Source organism: Talpa occidentalis, unplaced genomic scaffold (assembly GCF_014898055.3).
Source record: "Talpa occidentalis isolate TD23 unplaced genomic scaffold, MPIMG_talOcc4v2.1 talOcc4.9, whole genome shotgun sequence".
NCBI lineage: Eukaryota > Metazoa > Chordata > Mammalia > Eulipotyphla > Talpidae > Talpa > Talpa occidentalis.
The window spans coordinates 12,949,049-12,973,613 of record NW_023605305.1 but is presented as its reverse complement, the minus strand read 5'-3'; the positions used below and the strand labels follow the sequence as shown (position 1 = coordinate 12,973,613).

At 37.9% G+C, this 24,565-nt stretch overlaps 1 protein-coding gene across 3 annotated transcripts in view; it reads left to right on the top strand.

Moving 5' to 3' along the window:
* Window positions 1-21,933, top strand: part of HNRNPR (heterogeneous nuclear ribonucleoprotein R) — a 34,052-nt gene extending 12,119 nt beyond the window's left edge. For all 3 annotated transcript variants that reach the window (XM_037501396.1, XM_037501394.2, XM_037501391.2), the window contains 6 exons: window positions 9,180-9,356; window positions 11,183-11,318; window positions 13,626-13,831; window positions 17,960-18,109; window positions 20,406-20,527; window positions 20,659-21,933. In XM_037501396.1, the coding sequence (XP_037357293.1) occupies window positions 9,180-9,356; window positions 11,183-11,318; window positions 13,626-13,831; window positions 17,960-18,109; window positions 20,406-20,527; window positions 20,659-21,271 (1,404 nt within the window). In that variant the 3' untranslated portion in view covers window positions 21,272-21,933. The remainder of the gene's footprint in view (window positions 1-9,179; window positions 9,357-11,182; window positions 11,319-13,625; window positions 13,832-17,959; window positions 18,110-20,405; window positions 20,528-20,658) is intronic.
* The last annotated feature ends 2,632 nt before the right edge of the window (window positions 21,934-24,565 follow it).

Below are 24,565 nucleotides of genomic sequence, written 5' to 3'. Positions count from 1 at the left end.
CTTACTGTAAATTGAAGTTTTGAAAAACCAGAAAATTGGGAGATTGTTAACATATTGGGTTACTGATAGATTTAGTACATAAATTGGTTTTACTTGATGACATTTTTGGTTCTGTGAGAATTAGGTTTTTGTTCTTTCACTTTTCTTGACAGGGTAAAGAGAAAGTGTAGTATTTTTTTATTCTTCAACTGGTATTAATAATACATCTTTTGGGGAAGCAGGTCCTGTAATTTGTTTCCATTGACACAGATATAATGACTTACCACATGTTTAAAATGTGTACTGGAAGGTTCTGGGAAGAATTCAAAAGAAGTCGATATGAGATTTAATTCTTGCTAAGTAGTTAACTTAAAATGAAAATGCTACAGAACTGGTATGTTAAAGAAAGACCAAAAAAGAATAATACTTTCTAGGACCTGAATTGAATCATGTATAAGGAAAAGCTGCTGTGTTTTCAAAATACTAAGTGAGATGGATAGTGGAGGAACCCTAGTTAAATACTCAGAAGACTCCATTCAGTCATTGATTACTTCTGTTGATTTCCTCTGGAACCTCAGAGGGCTTCTATTGCTGTTGAAGTAATTGAGGGGATAGATAGTAGACAGCCAAAACTTAGTATTCACTAAATTGTGTTGGTTCTGAAGGGGGCAGGATTACTATACATGACTGAGTGCGTACTCTAAACAGCTCATATGGAGCCAGAATGAGTCAGGGACCAACGAAGTGATAAAAAGAAAACATTTCTATTGGCCTCGCCGGTAGCAAAGGGGTTGAAGGCTCAGTGCTATCAAGCTATCACCAGCCACTGCAGCATGAGTTTGATCCCAGGCCAGGGAGCAGACCTACATGGTGCAGCAGACATTTCCTGTCTCGCCTGCTGCCCCTTAGCAGTGTATTTCGGTAGATCTGCCTGTTCTATTCCCCACTGTATCTATGGTGAATCCTCTGGTGCAACCCCTCATCTCTGGCCTACACCCCAGTTCTTGTATGCATAAATAATTGAAAATAAATCTTTTTTAAAAAAGAAAACATTTCTGTTTAATTTTAGTTGATTAAGGAGTGGTACTTAATTGGTTTTTGAATGTTTATTTTTTGCCTTTTAAGTTCTTTTAATGTCCTAAGTTATCTTAAAATAAGGCTATCTCTTTTCTCCGTTAAGCCAGTTGTTTCTTTATGGACTTGTTTATTTATGGCTTGTTTTCTTTATAGACTCATTGATTATAATATTGGGGACTCTGTTGACCACAGGTTTGTTGATGTTTCTTCTGAAGTAAAACAAAGTATTTTGAAAATCATTTAAGCTGTATTCTAACATTCAAATGATACTTTAGAGTATAAGAACCTTGGTCTTATGAATGGAAAATGATTAATCATTAAATTACTTGTCCTGAAAATACATATTTTTTTTTCTGAAAATACATATTTTTTTACTTTAGCTATGCCTAATGAGGCAAACCTCATTCTAAAAATACAGGCACAAGTATTACCTATAAGTAATACGATCTGACAGTTTCCTCACTTAACTGTGTCAAAGTACATTTTTTTTTTTTTTTTTTTTTTTTAGAGGCATGCTTTATTTATTTGTTTGCTGGTTTTGTTTTGTTTTTGTTTATACATGCACTGGGTACAGACAGAAGCGCGGGAGGGTGAGAGAATTCACCAGAGCCAGAGCGGGGAGCAGAGCAGGCAGAAGGACCGAAGTACACTGCTGAGGGGAGCAGCGGGCGGCAGGAGAGGTCTGCGCGCCATGTGGGACCCTCCTCCGGTGGCCGGGGAGCAGCCGGGGATCGAACTGGTGCCGCAGAGGCCGCAGGCAGCTTCGCAACCCAGCGCTCAACCGCTGCGCCACCGGGGAGGCCCTCAAAGTACATTTTTTTTTAAGATTTATTTTCTATATTTATGAATACAAGAGCTGGGGTGTAGGCCAGAGGTGTGGGAGGGAGGCGGTGAGAGGGTTCCCCAGCGACAGTGGGGAAGAGAACAGGCAGATCCACTGAAATACCACTGAGGGGAGCAGCAGACAAGACAGGAGAGGTCTGCTGTGCCATGTGGGTCACCTCTCTGGCTGGGGATCAAACTTGTGCTGCAGTGGCTGCTGATAGCTTCATAGTGCTGAGACTTAACCCCTTGCACCACCAGGGAGGGAGTCCCCAAAATTACATTGTCATAGTACCATTTATGTTTTGTTTCTTTGCTTTACATGTATTTGTAATGGGTAAGGGAGAGAATATGGTTGTTGAATGATGTAATTATGTAGCACCATTGCATTGTGTTATTAGAAACAATATAAAGCCAAATTTACTTCCCTGAACGATTTTTAAAAATATTCAGATACCCTCAAATATAAAAAAAATACTTAGCTAGATTAGGTCAGGGAACCTAGCGCACTCCAGAAAACACATTTCAAAATTAATAACTAATTATCCTTGTGTATTTCTTGTGTTAGGACACCTTTTACCTGTAGCTTTTTTTTTAGTGAGGAAGGCTGTAGAGAAGAGTAGATTAATAGGATTGAAAGGTAATGTTTTAGTTCTGGACATTTTTGTGAGCTTGGTGTGTCTTAGATCTCTAAGTGGAATTGTTGAGTGAACAGTTACTTATGTGCTCCTAGAGTTTCTGGGGAGAGTTCTAACTGGAGATTTCAACGTGGGAGGCATAAACATTTGGGTGGTATTTAAAAACTGTGAGTTTGGATGTGGTCACCAAGCAAGTATGTGTAGCTAGAGAAAAGGTCTGAGATCTGAAATGTGCAGTCCTCCAACATTTACGTTTACAGAGATGAGATTGGACTAGTATAGGGGACTTAGTAGTAAGAGCCAGTAAGGTAAGAGAAGAAACGGGTGTGGTGTCCCATAGGTCAAATGAAGAAAGCTTTCACAGGAGGGATATTCAGTTATAAAAACTTATTACCAAGCAAGATGGGGGGCTGATAATTGATAGTGTGGCAACATGGATGCCATAAATGGTTGAAAAGAATGGTGTAAAAACCAGATTTGGCGAAGATTCAAGAGAGTGGGAGATGAGGAATTTGAATTACAGGTGTGTCCTGCCCTTTTGAGCAAAAGGACAATAGCTAGAAGGTGTTGTAGTTAAAATATATTTTTGTTTTAATTTATAATGGGGACACATTATAACGTGTGTGTGAATGAGAATGATCCATGTATAAAGGGGGGGAGATAGTGATAAAATTGTTGCTGGACCAAGTAGGAGAGAAGGGGCAGAATTAGTAAATAAATTAACAGTGTGAGGTAAATGCTGATCTATATTGTCATTAAAAAATGTGCAGCTTGGGCCTCCCCGGTGGCACAGCAGTTGAGCGCTGGGTTGCGAAGCTGTCTGCAGCCTCTGCAGCACGGGTTCGATTCCTGGCTGCTCCCTGGCCACTGGAGGAGGGTCCCACATGGCGCGCAGACCTCTCCTGCCGCCCGCTGCTCCCCTCAGCAGTGTACCTCGGTCCTTCTGCCTGCTCTGCTCCCCGCTCTGGCTCTGGTGAATTCTCTCACCCTCCCACACTTCTGACTGTACCCAGTGCTTGTATAAATAAAAATAAATAAATCTTTAAAAAAAAAAATGCAGCTGTTATTTCCCAGGCACAGTGTTTAGTAGTGGGAATAAAATGAGAACTAAGATGTGGACTCTGCTTACATGGAAATTGAACCCTCTTGTGCTGGTGCTATTCCTACATGTAAGGATATTGAGACTAACTGATAGGTAACTGAAATGTAGATTTGAATCCCAACATAAGTTAAAAACTCATTATTTCTTACAGTCTTTCTGTTTCTCCATATAATCCATTTTTAAAAAAGATTTATTTATGCATGGGCCTCCCCTGGTGGCGCAGCGGTTGAGTGCTGGGCTGCGAAGCTGCCTGCAGCCCCTGCAGCGCCAGTTTGATCCCTGGCTGCCAGCGAGGGTCCCATGTGGCACGCAGACCTTTCCTGCCGCCGCGCCAGTTGCTCCCCTCAGCAGCGTACTTCGTCAGTCTGCATGTTCTGTTCCCCTCTCTGGCTCTGGTGAATTCTCTCATCCTCCCACACTTCTGACTGTACCCAGTGCTTATATATATACATAAATAAATGCTCTTTTTAAAAAAAAAAAAAGATTCATTTATTTATGGATACAAGAACTGGGGTACAGGCCAGAGGTACAAGGGTGTGAGAGGATTCACCAGAGACAGAGTGGGGAACAGAACGGGTGGATTGACTGAAATACACTGCTGAGGGGACCAGCAGGTAAGACATCAGAGGTCTTCTGTGCAATGTGGGTCACCTCCCTGGCTGGGGATCAAACTCATGCAGCAGTGCTGCTGATAGCTTCATAGTGCCAAGACTTAACCCCTTGCACCACCAGGGAGGCCCTGCAATCCATTTTCTACCCAGCTACTAGAATATTCCTTTTAAAACATAAATCACACTCAGTCACTTGTCTGTTCAGAATCCTCTGATGTCTTCCCAACACATACAGGATAAAATTCAAACTCCTCACTCCAGTTATAACTGAGTCCTTAGTCGGGCCACTTTCTCTCTTTCCCGACACTGTCTCCTGTTTAGACTTTCTATTCTGTCGTCACTGGCCTGTTTGCTATTCTTCATCTATGTTAAGTGTACGCCAGTTTTTTTGTACTTGTCTTTCACCTTGGAAAGCTCTTTCCACAGATTTTCTGTCTTAGGTCTCAGTTCAAAGTTACTGTCTCAGGGAGGCTCTTCTAATTAAAATATAATGTCTCCTCGTCATTTACTCCTTTTCCTTGCTTTTTTTTCCCTTAGTATTCAACACCTCCTGGAGTCATTGGTAGTTGGTTTTTTTTTTTTTTTTTAAAGATTTATTTATTTATACAAGCACTGGGTACAGTCAGAAGTGCGGGAGGGTGAGAGAATTCACCAGAGCCAGAGGGGAGAGCAGAACAAGCAGACTGACAAGAAGTACACTGCTGAGGGGAGCAGCGGGCGGCAGGAGAGGTCTGCGCGCCATTTGAGACCCTCGCCCGGTCGCCGGGGATTGAACCGGTGCTGCAGAGGCTGCGGGCAGCTTGGCCACCGGGGAGGCCCAGTATTTGGTTTTTTGTTTTTGTCTTTCTTAGTAGAATACAAATCTCATAAAGACCTAGTCACTGTATTTCTATAACTTCAAAAAAATACATGGCATGTGAGTCCAGGCTCTGTGAGTACTTGTCTCATGAAAGTTTGAACAAGTTCTCTGAGAAGGAGGGAAGGGAACCATTTGTGTATGCTAGGCATTATTGCATTGGAGCAACCTTAATCTGATGCTTAAAAAATAAATTAGACATGAATGGTAGTGGAGGCATTTTAAATATCTGAGGTTTTTGTTTATGGATGGGGACTTTTGTCAGTCATCTTGGACATGGGGATTTGCTTTCCCAAAAGAAATAGAGAAAATGAGAGTAGCCAATTGATATGGGTGGGTGTTAGTCATTTTGACTTTTGGAAAAAGGAAACATTTGTTACAAAGGCACTATATCTTTGGGCCTCCCTGGTTGGGCAAGGGGTTAGGACTCACTCTATGAAGCTTTCTGCAGCCACTGCAGCACAAGTTTGATCCCCTGCCAGGGAGGTAACCCACATGGTGCAGCAGACTTCTTTTTGTCTCTTCTACTGCTCCCCTTGGCAGGGTATTTCAGTGGATCTGCCTGTTCTGCTCCCCACTCTTTCTCTGGTGAATCCTGTCAGCCCCTGCATCTCTGGCTTGCACCCCAGTTCTTATATGCATAAATAAATAAATCTTTAAAAGAAAAACAAATGTGTTATATCTTTATCATAGATTATTTAGAAAATATAATTAAGGAAATATAATAAAATTGGAACAGTTTTTTCATGCATTAACCACTTAGTATTCTGATACACAGTTATCCATATGTGTATATGTATCTATAAGCAAAAATTGATATCACTAGACTTACTGATTATTTGAGGTAAAATTGGGAAAACCAAGAGGAAATGATTAATGCGCAGTTGGAGATACAGAGTTTGGTCTTGGGGTGTAGGTCTGGAAGATAGCTGCATAGTTATAGGCTTCAGGAGTTCATGATCTTTAAAACTGAAGGAAATACAGTGATGAATAGGAGATGGAGCCATGATTTTGGTAAACATACAGATTATTACGTGGATAAAAGACTCACCATTGAAAGGATAGAGAACTGAAGATAAGAAGACCAGGTCAGTGGAGGATCCTGAAAATTTAAGGGAAAAGAATTTTCAGAAGGTAGCACCACCAGTGTTAAAAGACTTGTTGGAAAAAAACAAAAAACTTGTTGAGCAGGCAAGAGCGATGAGACTGAGGGAAGGACTGCTGGCTTGGTCATTCCGTCCACTGGTGACATTTGGGCGTGCGGTTGAGTGTGAGAGTTAGAGGCAGAAGCCAATTTTAGAGAGCTACTTAGCTGTTCTATTTAGAATAGTGATGCCACATACTTTCCAGAGTGCATTTTCAACTGTCTTAAGAGAAACAGCTCTTCAGGGATATCATACAGTTAATGCCTTCTAGTCTCGTGTACTTTTTGCATCTTCACAGAGCTAAGCATGTACTAGATGGGTTGAATAGAATAACTGCATGTGTGTAATAAAAGTTATTTTTTTTTTTTTTTAAAGATTTATTTATTTATTTATACAAGCACTGGGTACAGTCAGAAGCGCGGGAGGGTGAGAGAATTCACCAGAGCCAGAGCAGGGAGCAGAGCAGGCAGAAGGACCAAAGTACACTGCTGAGGGGAGCAGTGGGCGGCAGGAGAGGTCTGCGCGCCATGCGGGACCCTCCTCCGGTGGCCTGGGAGCAGCCGGGGATCGAACCGGCGCTGCAGAGGCTGCGGGCAGCTTTGCAACCCAGCGCTCAACTGCTGCGCCACCGGGGAGGCCCGTGTAATAAAAGTTAGAGCCATGTAGTCAAAGCTTTTAAAGAAAAGGAAAAGAGTTAAAAAAAATTAGCGTTTGCAGCACGGGTTTGATCCCTGTGACTGGCCAGCTGGTGAGATAACCCACATGGCACTACAGACCTTTCCTGTCTTGCCTGCTGCTCCCCTCAGCAGTGTATTTCAGTCAGTCTGTCTGTTCTGTTCCCCGCTGTGTCTCTGGTGAATCCTCTCGCCCTCCCGCACATCTGGCATGTACCCTGGTTCTTGTATGTATGAATAAATAAATCTTTAAAAAAAAAGCAAAGCAAAATATACAATATAGGCTAAAGAAAGTAGCAGGTTTTGCTTGTTTGTAATTTGTTTTGTTTTAGGATATTTGGCATGTTTGAAGACAAAGGAACCAGTGGGAAGGAAAGGATGTATTGAGCAAAATAGGAGAGTTGAAGGAATAATAGTTTGGAATGATTTCCAGAAGAAATGGGCTTATTTATACTACTAGTGTTAAGGAGTTAACCATGAAAAGGAAGTAAGTCTCTTTCCTGAGGTGTAAAGAAAGAAGTGGAGATAGATGTTGGAATAGGTTTTTGTTTTTTTTTAAGTTTTTTTTTTTTTTTTAGATTTATTTATTTATTTATACAAGCACTGGGTACAGTCAGAAGTATGGGAGGGTGAGAGAATTCACCAGAGCCAGAGCGGGGAGCAGAGCAGGCAGAAGGACCGAAGTACACTGCTGAGGGGAGCAGCGGGCGGCAGGAGAGGTCTGCGCACTATGTAGGACCCTCGCCCGGCAGTCAGGGATTGAACCAGTGCTGCAGAGGCTGCGGGCAGCTTCGCAGCCCAGCGCTCAATCACTGTGCCACTGGGGAGGCCCTTGAAATAGGTTTTTAAGGCCACGAGGGAAGAAAATGAGGAAACCAGTGGCTTTCTTGTATAATCTGGATAGAATGAGATTTAGTGGATGAAGACTGGATACTTTTAGGAGATAGAAGAATAGCTGGTGTCTAAGAACCATGCAGTGGATTCAAGAGAAGACCTCAAGTGTTAGTTATCATAGCAGCAGTGACAGTGAGCTAATTATTTTGAAAAGGATTGTGTTAATGTACACTAACAATTTCAGCTTCCTTGAGTCAGTTTTTAGATGTCATCTCTCGTGCAAACACTAATTTTTTTTAACTCTCTTAAGATTTTGAGTTTGGGCCTCCCTGGTGGCGTGGCGCAAGGGGTTAAGTCTCAGTGCTGTCAGCTCTACAGCCTGAGTTTGATCGCTGGTCAGGGAGCTAACCCACATGGCTCAGCAGACCTCTCTCATCTCTCCCACTGCTCTCCTTGGGAAGTGTATGTCAGTAAATCTGTCTCTGGTGAATCCTCTCACTGCCTGCACCTCTGGTCTACACCCCGGTTATTCTATGCAAAAAAAAAAAATTTTTTTTTAATATTTATTTATTTATACTAGCGCTAGGTACAGTCAGGAGTGTGGGAGGGTGAGAGAATTCACCAGAGCCAGAGCGGGGTACAGAACAGGCAGACTGACAAAATACATTGCTGAGGGGAGCAGTGGGCGCGGCAGGAGAGGTCTGCGCACCATGTGGGACCCTTGCCAGTGGCCGGGGATCGAACCGGTGCTACGGAGGCTGCGGGCAGCCTCGCAGCCCAGCACTCAACTGCTGCGCCACAGGGGAGGCAAAAAAATTGTTTAAAAATTATTTTAATTTGGATTGTAAATGAAAACATGTTGCTGATAAGGTGAAACTTGGATTTGTCTCATATTAAATACTGAGGATTTATAATTGTTTGAGTCTAATTTATTATTCTATAATTTAATCTTCCATAATTTAAAATAATTTAATGTATCAAATCATCAGATGATGAATTTTTTCACACCTTAAAATTCTGTTAGAGAGATCAAAACACTGAAGTTTAAGTAGTAAAGATTTTAGAGTTGAGAAAAACTAGGAAGACCACATCAATCCTTCATGCAGTTACTGTTTTTGTGAAAATGCAGACACTGAAGTTCTGTAGATATACATACATGCCCTTTATTTTTGGGAATAAAATGACAGATTGTAAAATTTTGAAACTGAGTTGCTAGTAGAGAATTGGCACATACTTACTAATCAGTTTTCATTTTTCTGTATAGAAAATGGTTCTATGTTGACAAGTTGAGACTGTTATAATAAAAATTAGGGTTAGATTAGAAAGATTTGAACTATCTCCATTCTTTGTGCCCCCACCCTTTTTACAAAAAAAGAAATTAGACGTTATAGTGCTAAAATCAAATGTGTATGTTGGGGTTCTAACACAGATTTTATTTCAGGTCTTCGTGGGTAAAATACCAAGAGATTTATATGAAGATGAGCTGGTGCCCCTTTTTGAAAAGGCTGGTCCCATTTGGGATCTGCGTCTTATGATGGATCCACTGTCTGGTCAGAACAGAGGGTATGCGTTTATCACCTTCTGTGGAAAGGAAGCTGCACAGGAAGCTGTTAAACTGGTATGTGATTAAAAAAAAAAAAAAGTATCCCTGTCATTATTTGAGAGAATTACCTCAATTTAAAATGCTTGAATTTAAGTTTCATTTCTTTTGTTTTTACCTCAATGTTTTTATATTGACTGAGTTCGTATCTGATCTTTGTTCTGTTTTTTCTGATAAAGTAAAAAACAAAAACAAAAAAAATCCAAGAAATAATGTTAGAAAGTCTCCTATAATTCTTAAAGTTTCATTTGAATATTTGGTTACTACAGTTCTGTCTTGGACTTTAAATGTTAAACTTTAGGATTCTTAAAGTGTAATCAAGACTGAGGTGGATTCTGGCAAACATGACAATGAGCAACAATGACTTTTAGGACATTTCAGAAAATGGCTGTGAATCTTTTATTTTTGTCACAGCCTAATCACACTGTTTTCTGTTAATTCTTGCTCGTTTTGTTCCCAGACCCTCAGTCCTCTCTGTTTTAATCTTTTTCTCCTTTTCTGCTATCTTACAACCAGTCTTTTAGTATTTTCCTTTTTTTTAAAGATTGAATTACTTATGCATATAAGAGCTCGGGCACAGGCCAGAGGTATTGGGGGGAAAGGTGGGTTTGAGAGGATTCACCAGAGACAAGTGGGGAACAGAACAGGCAGATTGGCTGAAATACACTGCTGAGAAGAGCAGCGGGTGAGACAGGAGAGGTCTGCTGTGCCATGTGGATTAGCTCCCTGGCTGGGGATCAAACTCATGCTGCAGTGGCTGCAGATAGATAGCTTCAGTGCTGTGAATTAACCCCTTGTGCCACCAGTATTTTCCTTTTTCAAGGCCTTTCACCATTTGTATTTGTTTTGTAGCAGTAGAGCAGCAGCAGCAACAGAGTTCTGCAAATTAAGTTTATCTTTTTCACTGTTACTGTACATAGATACAATCATATATGTAATTTAGGATTACAGTGTCATTGTCTTTTGGCATACTCTTTTGCCAGACATTCAAAGTCCTCATTTAGTCTAGTTCTAGTTCTTCTAGAATGGGTGGCCTCTTTAACCAAGACTTTTGGATTTTATTAGTTTCCTTGAAATTTAGTTCCATTTCTAGCTTGACTCAGATTTTAGTTTCATTATGTATTCTTCCTTCTGAATTGTTTATTTGATACTGAGAAGTTTTCAAAGCTTTGTTTCCTCATTTCTGGTAACATGGATGATTTTATTTTTCAAATAATTGTGTATATCTTGTAGCAAGTTAATGGGTAATGTTAAAAGCATAAGAAGCTTATTTATCAAAGAAACCATCACCATAATGATTTAAATAAAACATTTTTTATTATTATTTCATAAAATTTGAAAGTATTGTGTTTGATTTGCACCTTAAACCTTGGTATATATTTAGAAATGTTTTGTATAAAGTGTGACATTCTGATAAATTTCTGTTGCATTGGTAAAACATATTTGTCACTTTTTATGTGTTGTTAATTTTGCCTATGGCTTGTCTATAATTTCCTCTCTAAGGAACCTGAATCATCAGTCTCAGGTACTTATCTTGAAATTCTCTGGAGAATAAACCTCAAATAGATTAAAGTAAAATATGAAATAATATCTTTTTTTTAATAAAGTGAATAACTTTCAGTCATTTATATATGGAGGAGCAGTGAGGGTTAATAAATCCCAAACTAAAATGAGAGGCAATAATAGTGAAGTTTGAAAATACACACTTATATTATGGTAAGCATGAGGGAATTGGGTCACTTCACGAAATAACGAGTGTTTGACCTTGAATTGTTAAATTTTTTTATTAAGATCAGTTGTCCTGAGTTTGGGGTGGTTGTGGGGTGTCTGGTTCTTCCTTGCAGTGTGACAGCTATGAAATTCGCCCTGGTAAACATCTTGGAGTGTGCATTTCTGTGGCAAACAACAGACTTTTTGTTGGATCAATTCCGAAGAATAAGACTAAAGAAAACATTCTTGAAGAATTCAGTAAAGTCACAGGTAAAACAAAAATGTATTTAGAAATTAGTTTTGGGAAATCTGTGGTGCTATTTATAAATGCAAAAGAGGCAGCTATATATTCTAAGAATTCAAATCTCTATTATTTAAATTTTCTCCTTTATAGTGGCTTGGTCTAAGTAATAAAAAAAAGTCCTAAGTTTCTTGGACTGTGGGTTTCACTTCTTTGCCTTTATTGAACTTTTCATTGAATTTTGGCTTTTACCAGTGCCTTTGCCCTGTAGGCCTCAAATGAAAACTTTTCCCCTCTGGCATTCAGTGTGCACAAGGGCTGAGGGTTTTTATCCTCCTTCATGTTGGCTTGTCCAGATCAGATTTTTCAGAATTTCCAATTCTAAATCTATGGAATTGAGAAGTACTTTTTTGTATCATAGGTATACAGGTATGTTTATATACAATTGAAACAAAAGTTAATGAAACCGCACTTTTACATATGATATAGTCTTATATTCCTATTCTCTTCTGTTTGATTTTTAAAATACTGGTGGAGATCCACTAATGCTAGTTTTGCAGTTTAAAAAAACACTGTTCCAGACATACTCTTTTACCCCTTCCTTGAATCTGTCATCTGTTGTTATCCTGGTGATCAAAAATTCCCTTTGGTTAACCATCTTTTTCTGCTACAAATTAACGTTTCCTTAGTACCTTTAACTTCTTTGTGAATAAACTATCCACCTCCAGCCTCCTAGTTTTATGACATACTCATTGCCAGTCCTTAATTCAGTGCCCTTATATCCAGATCACATTCTGGATCTTGCCACCAGAATTCTCTCTAAATTTTGACTTTTTAGTGTCCCACTTTTTAACCACTGCCTCTATCCATCATAATTGTGTTGGTCAAATACCCCCAGTGGCACAGTTCTTTGACCTCATTACTTTATTATTATGTGTCAGCTCCTTTGTGGCTTAATTCTATTTATTTCTTAAAGTGTTTACCTAGTGCTGGCATTGTGCTATGTGCTGGGATACACTGGTGAATAAAAGAACTGTTCTCTGCCCTTGTAGTGCTTACATTCTGGGAAAGGAGATAAAACAAAAATTAAATATTTACACATAATGGTAAGCACTAAAGAGGGAAATGAAGGATTTTTTTAGAGAAGTATTGTTCTGGTTTCAATGATTATGAAGGCTTTTCTGATACAGTGACATTTCAACCAAGACCTGGAGAATGAGGAGGATATAGGATACAAAGAGCAAAGGGATGGTCATTCCAGGAAAGCAACACATGTGAAGGGTCCAAGCAAAACAGAATTTGGCCTATTAAAGTAATAGAGAAAAGACCTATGTTGTTAAAAAATAGAATTAAGGGCATAGTTCTCTGAGCTAAAGGAGGCAGATGAAGGAGTTTGGATTTTATTGTATGTATAATAAAAGAAAAGGTACTAAAAGATCTTAAGCAGGAAGTAACATGTCCATGTTTACAGAATATTATTTCTGCTGCTGTGTAGATAATGACTTTGGGGAGGGATTAAGAGTAGAAGTTAATAAGTTAGTTGAGTCGGTTGTTGTAGTTTGTATAGAAGATTGGTCTAGGGTAGTAGCAGTAGCGATGGAAAGGCATAGATGGTCTTAGAATTGGATGAGAGAGATGAGGAAAGGAAAAATTAAGAATGAAAACTGAGAAGATGGCACGGCCTATTAAAAAGGGAAGTCTAAAGAAGACAAATTTGGGGATGGGTAGTACAATTTAGAACATGTTTGGAATGTCTAAGTCTGGGCTAGAAATAAATTCTGGACATTTTTAGGGATTTAGATAGCATTTTAAAGTAGGGACTAGCTGATATTACCCAGAGAAGTATTATTATACATGGATAGTATTATTATACATGGAAAGCTTGAGGGTACAGAAAGAACTAATGGGGTACCAGTATTGAGCAGTCATTTTTGTTTTTGGTAAAAACAATAAATTAGATTCAAGGATGATTTTTGGTCATGATTAGTTGTTGAATATTAGTTCTTTTAGAATTATATTAATAATTTGTTTTTAAGTTTCTTGGCAGCGTTTTCTTAAATTAGAAGGTAATGGTCCATCAATTATGCTACAACATTGTGGAATGTTATTTGTTAAAATAAAGTAGTTGGGCTTATTCATGGCTATAGCATCAGGATCCTTAAAATATAACATAAAATACCATCCTAAACTCCATATCTAATAATATTACTGATTTAATTGTCTACTAGGTAATTAGTCAATCAGTTTTGTTCTTCAGCAAGTGGATTTAGATCTGCCTAATCTCTAGATGTGTGGTGGATGCTTTTGGCTTATATATCTGGCTATTGGTTTAACAGAGGGTTTGGTGGACGTTATTCTCTATCATCAACCCGATGACAAAAAGAAGAATCGGGGGTTCTGCTTCCTTGAATATGAGGATCACAAGTCAGCAGCACAAGCCAGACGCCGGCTGATGAGTGGAAAAGTTAAAGTATGGGGAAATGTAGTTACAGTTGAATGGGCTGACCCTGTGGAAGAACCAGATCCAGAAGTCATGGCTAAGGTAAATATAGTTGCTTGGGATGGGGATGTGGATATCATTTAAATTATGTATTCAGAATAAAGGTCAGATATTTTGAATTTCATGTTAAATAGAAATTGTAGCTCTTAATCTTACTGCTTAGGCAAGGACTTGCTTTAACATCAGACTTAACAGCCTGTCTTGCTATCCATGTATTTCCATTAGTCATCCTTTTTTCCTGCATATTGAATGTACCAAATAAACTAAAATGAAATTCCTTTAATTAAGTATTTTTATATGCATCGAGAACTTGTTTAGTGCTAGATATTATAAGGAATACAGAGTTTAGGAAAAAACAACACTCATTCTCTTAAGTAAAGAGAAAAGTAATGTTTTAGAGATTATGGATGCTAATCCTCGTTGGCTTGCGCTTCCCATGAATTATTTAGATTTAATATTTTTTAAGCCTTTGTTTTTGAATCATCAGATTCCTTTAGAGTATTGTTCCCATGAAGAAAGGCAAAGGGTTACTATGTTTCTGTTGTATGTGGTGGCAAAATATGTGTGGCAGAGCCTGTAGCAGGCCCTGACTTTCCCTCCTTAAGAGCTCTGTTTACATTGCTGGGATCTTTGCCTGGTAAATGATGATGTGAGGATTTCTGGTTTTTTTTTTTAAAGATTTATTTATTTATGCGTGCAAAAGCTGGGGTACAAGCCAGAGGTGCAGGGGGGTGAGAAGATTCACCAGAGACAGAGTGGGGAACAGAACAGGCAGACTGACTGAAATACACTGCTGAGGGGAGCAGCGGGGTGAGTCAGGAGAGGTCTGCTGCGCTATGTGGGTTGCTCCCTGGCTGGCCAGGAATCAAACTCATGCTGCAGTGCCTGCGGTTAGCTTCATAGGTTGCGTCTTAACCCTGCACCACCAGGGAGGCCCCAGGAGTTCTGATTCTTAGACTTTACTGAGTGAGTCCAAAGATTGAAGGGACACATCACAGTTGCATCGCTGCTGTTTTTAGTGAGTATTTTGGCGTATGTTTCTTCTTTATCGGTAGGCAGCAACTCAGTGGATGGCCTTAAAGTAGTGGTTGGATTCATCTGGACTAAGAAATCTTTTCCTCAAGCATTTTATGCTAGCTAGTGAAGAGGCAATTTCCCTCCCATGAGTTTAGTGGAAACCCCTGGTTTATAGTAATATGATGGTTTTTGTAGGCAGAAGACATCTTTGTGTTAAGCAAAGACAATTCATTGAAGATGAACCAAAAAGACTGGATGTGCTGCTGCTCCATGTAACCTTTCAGATTGATGTTCATCCTAAATTTTTCTGTAGGGTTAGAAAACCTCAAGATTTTATTCTATTAACTATTTCTTCCTGGATCAAAAAAAGTGTCAGAATGAAAAGGAGATCTCTATAAACTTGAATAGTATCTGCTTGAATAAACGCAATTGAATGATACTGATTCTGTTGCTGTTTCCTAATTGGGGAGTAGAGGGGCATTTTTACCCAGTAAAGTTTCTGCTCTTCATTTTTCCAGTTATAATTCATTGAAGACATTTTGCCAAATTGAGTCAGTTAGATAGTCACCCAGAACCTAAGCCTACCTATATCTTTCGTTAGGGGTCTTTTTCCCATTGCACATTTTAAACCATTTCAACAAGTAATTTTTTGCAGTAAGTTATGGTTTAATCTCAGAAACAATATTTTTTATGGAGTCTAAAAAGTAAACTAATAGATATCCATTTATTATAGAATTATACTTCAATATGACATTTAAAAAAAGTAGAGGTGGAAATAATGTGATACCTTTGCCTCTGTGAAAGAATATTCTCTACCCAAATGTTTTTGTATTCATGTAGCCCTTTTTGAGGCAACAATTTGTCCATTCACTATGTTTGTTTGGGTAATAATATTTCTTTAGTTCAAATATCAAAATTATATAAAAAGATATAAACCCAAAAGTGCCACTTCCACATTTAGTACCATCTTCCATATTCCCCTTGACGCCCCCCCCCCCCCCCCCCCCCGTAGGTATCCAGTTTTAGTGTCTGGTTTTTCCTTTTAGTGCTTCCTTAGGCAAATAGGAGTATATGTTTTTACTTTGCTGGTAACCTCCTGTATTCACTGATATATACTTGTATTCACCATTCTATTTCATCAGCATAAGGCAGTGTACCATTGTATGTATTACTAAGAAATTATAAAATGTTGTCAGTTAAAAGTTTGACATAGTTTTTGCCTCTCATTTTAGCTATAAATTGAATCCCGGTTTTGGAGATGTAAAAATGGGGGGTAGGGGGGAGAGAATGTCTCACCAACTGTATCTTGGCAATTTTTCCAAATCCATTCTTCATTGTTTTTAGTGACTGCATAAATGCTCTGTTCTTTGATTGTGCCACAATACATTCAACCAATTGCACATTGGGTTTTTTACTTTTTTGTTATGACAATACTATAATGAATAAGTTTTTCTCATGTCAGTTATGAATGCAGACATCTTGAGGATAGATTCTCAGGGATAGAATTGTGCACTTGTAATTATGAACATGTTGCCATATTCTCTGTAGTACAGATATGTGCCATTTAACTCTCTTACCAGCTAGGGAAATACATTTACCAAAATAGTGTATGTGTTTTGCTAATCTGATAACATTGTATCTCAAAAGCCATTTATGGTTTGTTTCTCTTACTGCATGTGAATTTAAGTTCTTAATGTTTACTTACTCCTTGTATTTCTGAATTCTACTTTTTTTTAAAAAAGATTTTATTTATTTATGCATACAGGAGCTGGGGTGTAGGCCAGAGGTGTGGAGGGTAAGAGAATTCGCCAGAGACAGGGTGGGGAGCAGAACAGGTGGATTGACAAATAAATTGCTGAGGGGAGCAGCAGGCAAGACAGGAGAGGTCTGCTAATCCATGTGGGTCAGCTCCCTGGCTGGGGATTGAACTCCTGCTGCAATGTCTGCTGATAGCTCCATAGTGCTAAGACTTAATCCCTTGAGCCACCAGGGAGGCCCCTCTACTTGTTTTTCTATTGAGTTTTTCCTTTGAACTTTCTCTTATTTTTTGGTGCTCTGATAAAAGACAGGTGAACTCTGATAAATAATTTGTCTTTTGACTTGCTCATAGGTTTTTTTTTTTTTTTGGCACGTAGAAATCATTTATTTTTAGTAGTTAAATTTATTGCTCCTTTATAGTTTATATGTTTGTAGATTTTAAGTCACAAGGCTTTTCCCTAGTGCAACATTATATAAAGAAACCACCCATATTTTCTTCTTCATAGTCTCTCCCACCTTGTTTTTTTGTTGTTGTTTTGTTTTGTTTTTGCATTGACATTTTTGCTACATTTGTAGCTTATCCTGGCATACAGTATGAGTTATGAGTTTAGTTTTTAACTTTATGTAGATTAATACTGTTATGATTCGGTAATTTAAACATTTAAACTATAGTTTGTTGTATCTGGTAGGGTAGTTGAAATTTTATCCCTTTTTTTTTTCCTGATTGTATTTGCTTCTTTTTCCCTGTGACTCTTGGAATCAGTTTATCCAGCAGCAGTGGGGGAAAACAGAAAAATTGTTGTTCTGGGGTACTTAGAGACCATGTTAAATTTATAAGTTAACTTAGTAATAATTATGTGTTGCTTAAAAGTTGTCTTATGCAGGGCCTCCCTGGTGACGCAGCGGTTGAGCGCTGGGTTGCGAAGCTGCCGCAGCCTCTGCAGCGCCGGTTTGATCCCCAGCTGCTCCCCGGCCACCAGAGGAGGGTCCCACATGGCGCGCAGACCTCTCCTGCCGCCCGCTGCTCCCCTCAGCAGTGTCCTTCGGTCCTTCTGCCTGCTCTGCTCCCCGCTCTGACTCTGGTGAATTCTCTCACCCTCCTGCGCTTCTGACTGTACCCAGTGCTTGTATAAATAAATAAAAATAAATCTTTAAAAAAAAAAAAAAGTTGTCTTATTCACAGTATTACTTTAACGATAGGGCAGGCAAAGGAACCAATAATTGGTAACATCAGAATAATTTTCTTGGCAGTTTTCATAGTATAATTGCACTTTCAGCATTTAATATTTTAGAGGAAAAAAATTTAATGTCATGAAGAAAAGAAGAAATACTTTAATATAAAACTTAAACTAAAATTAAGTAGCCATTACCAATTTTGTTCATTTGTTGTGTTAGGTGAAAGTTTTATTTGTGAGAAACTTGGCTACTACGGTGACAGAAGAAATATTGGAAAAATCATTTTCTGAATTTGGAAAACTTGAAAGAGTGAAGAAGTTGAAAGATTATGCGTTTGTTCATTTTGAAGACAGAGGAGCAGCAGTTAAGGTAGATATTTTGAAATTTTGCTTCTTGATATTTGAATTTTGTTGAAATGTGCTTAAATATACAAAGGGACTTTAACAACTTAATAACTGAAGAGGTTTTCTACTCTTTCATGAAAAAAGTGAAAGAGGGTTACTACTGAGTTTGTAATCTAGGTAAGTTATTTTAATCTCTGTTGGTTTTGTAAACCTACGATTTGACAGTGTGCCTTGGAAATATTACATAATAAGTATGGTAAATAGCTCCTGTAAATATTAACTAGGGGATGACTGTATTTTAACAACATTGCTTGTAGATTGTAGATCAAAGAAAGTATATGGTACAGTATATTACAGTCATAGACTTACCTTTATTTTAGTAATTTTAAAATTCTTACAGTATTAATATTTTACCATTTTCTATAGTTAAGATATACTTACTCCTTGACGATAGTAATAAAAGGTATGGAAAAAATATTTTATGGTGTCTGGAATGTAAAACTTGGATACTTTGCTGCTTTCTGTTGATAATGGATCAGCACCATCTTTGATGAGTGAAATTTCCAGTTTCTTCTTTGTCTTGTTCCCTGGGAGGAGAGTGGTAAAAGAAGACAAAATATAAATGAACGCTTTTTTATATAATTGGAAAGATGGACCCAAAATAAATCTTCAGTGGTTTAGTCTTGGTTCTTTTTCTCCATATTCTGTTGGTGGAGTGATGTAACTTCTAATTTGGGAAGTTTCTGTTTTCTTGCCCAGGGTACTGCTTTAAAAAGTGCATATAGAGGGCCTCCCCGGTGGCGCAGCGGTTGAGCACTGGGTTGCGAAGCTGCCCGCAGCCTCTGTGGCACCGGTTCGATCCCCGGCTGCTCCCCGGCCACTGGAGGAGGGTCCCACATGGCGCGCAGACCTCTCCTGCCGCCCGCTGCTCCCCTCAGCAGTGTACTTCGGTCCTTCTGCCTGCTCTGCTCCCCGCTCTGGCTCTGGTGAATTCTCTCACCCTCCCGCGCTTCTGACTGTACCCAGTGCATGTATAAACAAAACAAACAAACAAATAAATAAATAAATAAAGCATGCCTCTATAAAAAAAAAAAAAAAAAGTGCATATAGAATCTACGATTAGTTAGAATTTATTGGTTTCCTTTTTGATGGAAGTTGGTGAAACAGTGTTGCTTATAAAATTCACAGATTTAATGTTTGGCTTCTTTAATTTCCAGTAATGTAGAATACATAACTAATAATTTATACCTTCTAAATATTCCTTTTAATTCACTTGGTGTTAGATAATTGGTTTTCCCTAAATAAAAAACTGGTAAAGTGGTTTGACAAAGTCTGTGAAATTTCTAGCTTAGCAACTGGGAATCACATTCTCCAGGATGACCAGGAGAGAATTGATGCTCCAGTCTTTTTTTTTTTTTTTTTTTTGTGGGACCCTCGCCGGTGGCCGGGGACCGAACTGGTGCTGCAGAGGCTGCGGGCAGCCTCGCAACCCTGCGCACAACCACTGCACCACCAGGGGAGGCCCTGATGCGCCATTCTTTTGCTTTAAACCTGGACGCTTCTGTACACCCATTTAATTGGTTTAGCGGAGGTAGCCAAAAGCTGTGTGACAAAGGAGGAAAATTAACATTGGAAGAGTACTGTTTAATCTTTGGTTATTTGTGAAGCACTAAATGCCCTTTATGGAGAGATCGTTTTTTAACGTATGTCCAAAGAGGAAAAGGCTATATAGGAAAACAGGAAAGCTAATGTGAGGACGTGATATTTTGTTACCCAAACCTTGAAATGTTGCAGAGATTGTTAAGGTGGAAGACCATAAAGACGAGAACATAGAATCCTTTTGATACTGCTTTCCAGGTGTTTTCATCTGTTTAGGCCTTTTCTAGTTCCTGTGCTTTCAACTGTTCAGGCAAAGTACGTTCCAGGTGAAGTGTTGTGGAAGAAACACAGGCATTTTCAGTCAGTATCTGAAATTCACTGATAACATCATTCAGTAACCTCATTTGTGTTTCAGATCTTTAAAATGGAAGAGCAGTGTAAGAATAAGAACTCCCAGTTGGGGGAGTTCATTTATATTCATTTATATTCATTTATTTACTAATTTTGTTCTCAACATACTTTAGAGATAATAAGGTAAGATTGAGGGAAAGAAGTAAACATAACATTTTAACCTACCTAGATTCATCTCTTGCAAATTAAAATATTTGTGAAGTTAGTTGTTTATTAAGTGTGTTACATGGCATAGATAGATACATGTATGTAGTAATGTTTTAAAGCTCTGTTACTTGTAGAATAAATTAACTTTTTCTTATTTTCTATAGGCCATGGATGAAATGAATGGCAAAGAAATAGAAGGAGAAGAAATTGAAATAGTCTTAGCCAAGCCACCAGACAAGAAAAGGAAAGAGCGTCAAGCTGCTCGACAGGCCTCCAGAAGCACTGCGTGAGTCTGCGTCTTAGTAATATATCTTGTGAACAGAGGATAACTTGGTAGTAGAGATCAGGTTAGTGAAACAAAATCAGGACATATTGAAGTAAAGTAATTTGTTTTTTCTCTCTTCCCTCCACTGATAGGTATGAAGATTATTATTATCACCCTCCTCCTCGAATGCCACCTCCAATTAGAGGTCGGGGTCGTGGTGGGGGGAGAGGTGGATATGGCTACCCTCCAGATTACTATGGCTATGAAGATTACTATGATGATTACTATGGTTATGATTATCACGACTATCGTGGAGGCTATGAAGATCCCTACTACGGCTATGATGATGGCTATGCAGTAAGAGGAAGAGGAGGAGGAAGGGGAGGGCGAGGTGCTCCACCACCACCAAGGGGGCGGGGAGCACCACCTCCAAGAGGTAGAGCTGGCTATTCACAGAGGGGGGCTCCTTTGGGACCACCAAGAGGCTCTAGGGGTGGAAGAGGGGGTCCTGCACAACAGCAGAGAGGCCGTGGTTCCCGTGGAGCTCGGGGCAATCGTGGGGGCAATGTAGGAGGCAAGAGAAAGGCAGATGGGTACAACCAACCTGATTCCAAGCGCCGTCAGACGAACAACCAACAGAACTGGGGTTCCCAACCCATCGCTCAGCAACCGCTTCAGCAAGGTGGTGACTATTCTGGTAACTATGGTTACAATAATGACAACCAGGAATTTTATCAGGATACTTATGGGCAACAGTGGAAATAGACAAGTAAGGGCTTGAAAGTGATATTGGCAAGATACAATTGGCTCTAGATCTACATTCTTCAAAAAAAATTGGCTTAACTGTTTCATCTTTAAGTAGCAATTTGCTGCCATTTGTATTGGCTGAAGAAATCACTATTGTGTATATACTCAAGTCTTTTTATTTTTTTTCTCTTTTCATAAATGCTCTTGGACATTATTGGGCTTGCAGAGTTCCCTTATTCTGGGGATTACAATGCTTTTATCGTTTCAGGCTTCATTTTAGCTTCAAAAAAGCTGAGCACACTGTTAAATCATGATTTTGCAGAACCTTTGGTTTTGGACAGTTTCATTTTTTGGATTTGGGGTAGATTTACATAGGAGTATGAAGTATGCTGTAAATAAAAATACAAGCTAGTGCTTTGTCTTAGTAGTTTTAAGAAATTAAAGCAAACAAATTTAAGTTTTCTTGTATTGAAAATAACCTATGATTGTATGTTTTGCATTCCTAGAAGTAGGTTAACTGTGTTTTTAAATTGTTATAACTTCACACTTTTTTGAAATCTGCCCTACAAAATTTGTTTGGCTTAAACGTCAAAGCCGTGACAATTTGTTCTTTGATGTGATTGTATTTCCAATTTCTTGTTCATGTAAGATTTCAATAAAACTCAAAAATCTATTCAAAACATTACCTATTTCAAATTCAATTGTGTCCTAAAATATTTTATTCGTAATCCTTGCAAGGAATATTGTTTTCAAACTATAACTGCCTATGTGAGTGATCAAATTCATGCAAAATTTCTTGTCTATTCCAATATGTATTGTGGATATCAGACTGAGAATTAGTCTAAATTTCAGTATTCCAAATAACACTTCATTGATTGATGTTCTGTCATAGTCTCTTCTGATTTTGAAATTTTATCCTTTATTTTTATAAAAACAGGTTTTAAGACTTGAACATTCTTGCAGGCTTTGGATAATTTGCGTTAAATAAAATGGGGTTGGGGAAGCAGACTGCAATTTATTTTGACCCACATTCTTTCTATAAAGGATGATTTGTTGGCTGAAGACCTTACTTGCTGATAAGTGAACATCTATAACAGGAAAAAAATGTTAGTGCTGTGGCGTCAGTTGCACTGTGGGCTAAACTTCAGTTTTAGCAGACATGATTGTGACTACCACTTGTTACTGGTTTAGGAATATAATTTCCTCTTGCTTTGTAAATTTGCTTTGAAAAACATTCACGCCTTGTAAGAGGCTTAAAAATATCTAATGGTCATACTTCTGACTGTCTGTTAATACCTCTTATTTTTATTTTCTTACTATCCCTAATGGCTAAAGTTTTTGTTGGCCCAGTCATAACATTTATTTCCCTGTTTCCTTTAGAAATTCTTGATTTATTTTAATGGCTTTTTTGCTTGAGAATAAGAGGAACAAAAGAATCTAAACTTTGGAGTGTAAAAAGTCTGGATCACTTTCAAATTACTGTAAAATTTTCTTTTTCATTTTATTCTTCGGTGGGTCAAATGATTTTAAATTTTAAAATTAAGCCATTGGGAAGTGATTAAAATGGACACACCTTTAATTTGTGTTTTGTTCCTGTTTGGTGTCTTTTATGACAACAATGTTAGATTTCCAAGTTTTAAGCCTTTTAATTTCTCATGACCTTGGTTAGATCATATTTTGGGTTTCTTGGTTTCTCTGATTTTGATTAAGAAAAGCAGTTATCTCATTTCTCTTTAAAAGTACATTCATTACATAGTACAGTAAGTTAACAGGCCATATTCCTTTCATATTTTTTGGAAACTCATAAAGGAATTATGTAGTCTGTTGTATAACACTTTCCAGTTAACATGGGTGTCTATTTGGTAAAACTTAGATCTCGTAGTTTTTCTTATACCCATGTATGCTAGTAAAGACACCAAACACTCTTTAAGTGCTGCTTTTAAACTTTGAAAATAAAACTTAAAAGCTACAACTGTAAATCTAAATTAGACTTAGAAAAAACCCTGATTTTTCTTGGAAAGAAGAAAGGATCTACAAATTAAATTTAAGTTGTTTATATTTCTTAAAAAAAATTAGATGTTACCAGCTACAAAATTGTCATCAAGAAAATTAGGACAGAAATAGAAGGGAATCTGAAAAAGTAATTGTGCTTCCCCCACCCATCCTAAAATATAAACCCTAGCAAATACAAATAAAATTTGGGTTCCATGTCAAAATCATTTCTTTTAATTGCAGATTATATTTTACTCTCACCAGTTAGAAAAATATCTGTAAAGATGTCCCTCTCTAATAATGCCTTATAGGCTTCTGACTTTTATTTAACAGAAAAATACAACTTCATAAACATTAAATTCCACTTCGGAGCTTGTCCCTCTTTGATGTCTTTTGTTTTCCCTTTTTGATATAAACTATTGGCTGTAGCAGCATTCAGAGAAAATACATTCAAAGCTCAACTTTTCACAGAAATTTTAACAATCTAATAATATATAAATCAGAAAAATGTCAATTCAAGGAGGTTATTCTAGATTTGCATTAGATGCCCTCCTGCCCCTTTTTTTGTTCCCCCAACCTAATTTGGTTTTATTTAGGGGCCTGCACAGTAGTGTGTGTGATGGAAAATATATTTACTTTATATTGATAGATCTCTTCTTTGTAGGTACCCTCCTGAGATTGACATAACTATACTTCTTCCCTATTATGGAATGCTAATTTTTATTTGATCACTCATTTATAGCAGTTGCTTAAATGTATGTATTTATATGATGGTGTTTTAATTTTTTAAAAGCAAAAAAGTTCTAATAAGTTGCCAGATTTCTAATAAATCCAAGTTTATTTGATCAATTGATATGAAAATTAAGTTACTATGGTTCTGTAGTTTTTTTTAAACAAATTCAGCATGATTGTTTTTCTGTTTTCTTAGTTGCTGGGGTTATTCTGCATAAGAAGGCCCAATGCTTTCTGTTAGTAGTAGATAATTTTTCTGAGTTCACTTTGAAATTTGACCCTCTTTTTTAAAATTCAGCATGCATCAAAATAGATGATATGTTTTAAATTCCAAAAGAAAAGGGATATAAAATTTCATTCCTAGCATAAAGCCATATAATATTCTTGAAATTCATTACATCATTTGCCTCCTGCCCATTTGGATAATCATACCTACGTTTTATTAATTGTGTATTATTTGTAAAACCAAACCCTTCCAGTAAATACTTGCTATAAGGCTATTGTCAAATATAAAAATTAAATATGTTAAAAATTCGCTGTTTTGATTTTCCGAAGAAAATTTTAGTTTTCTGAGCTATCCAATATTAC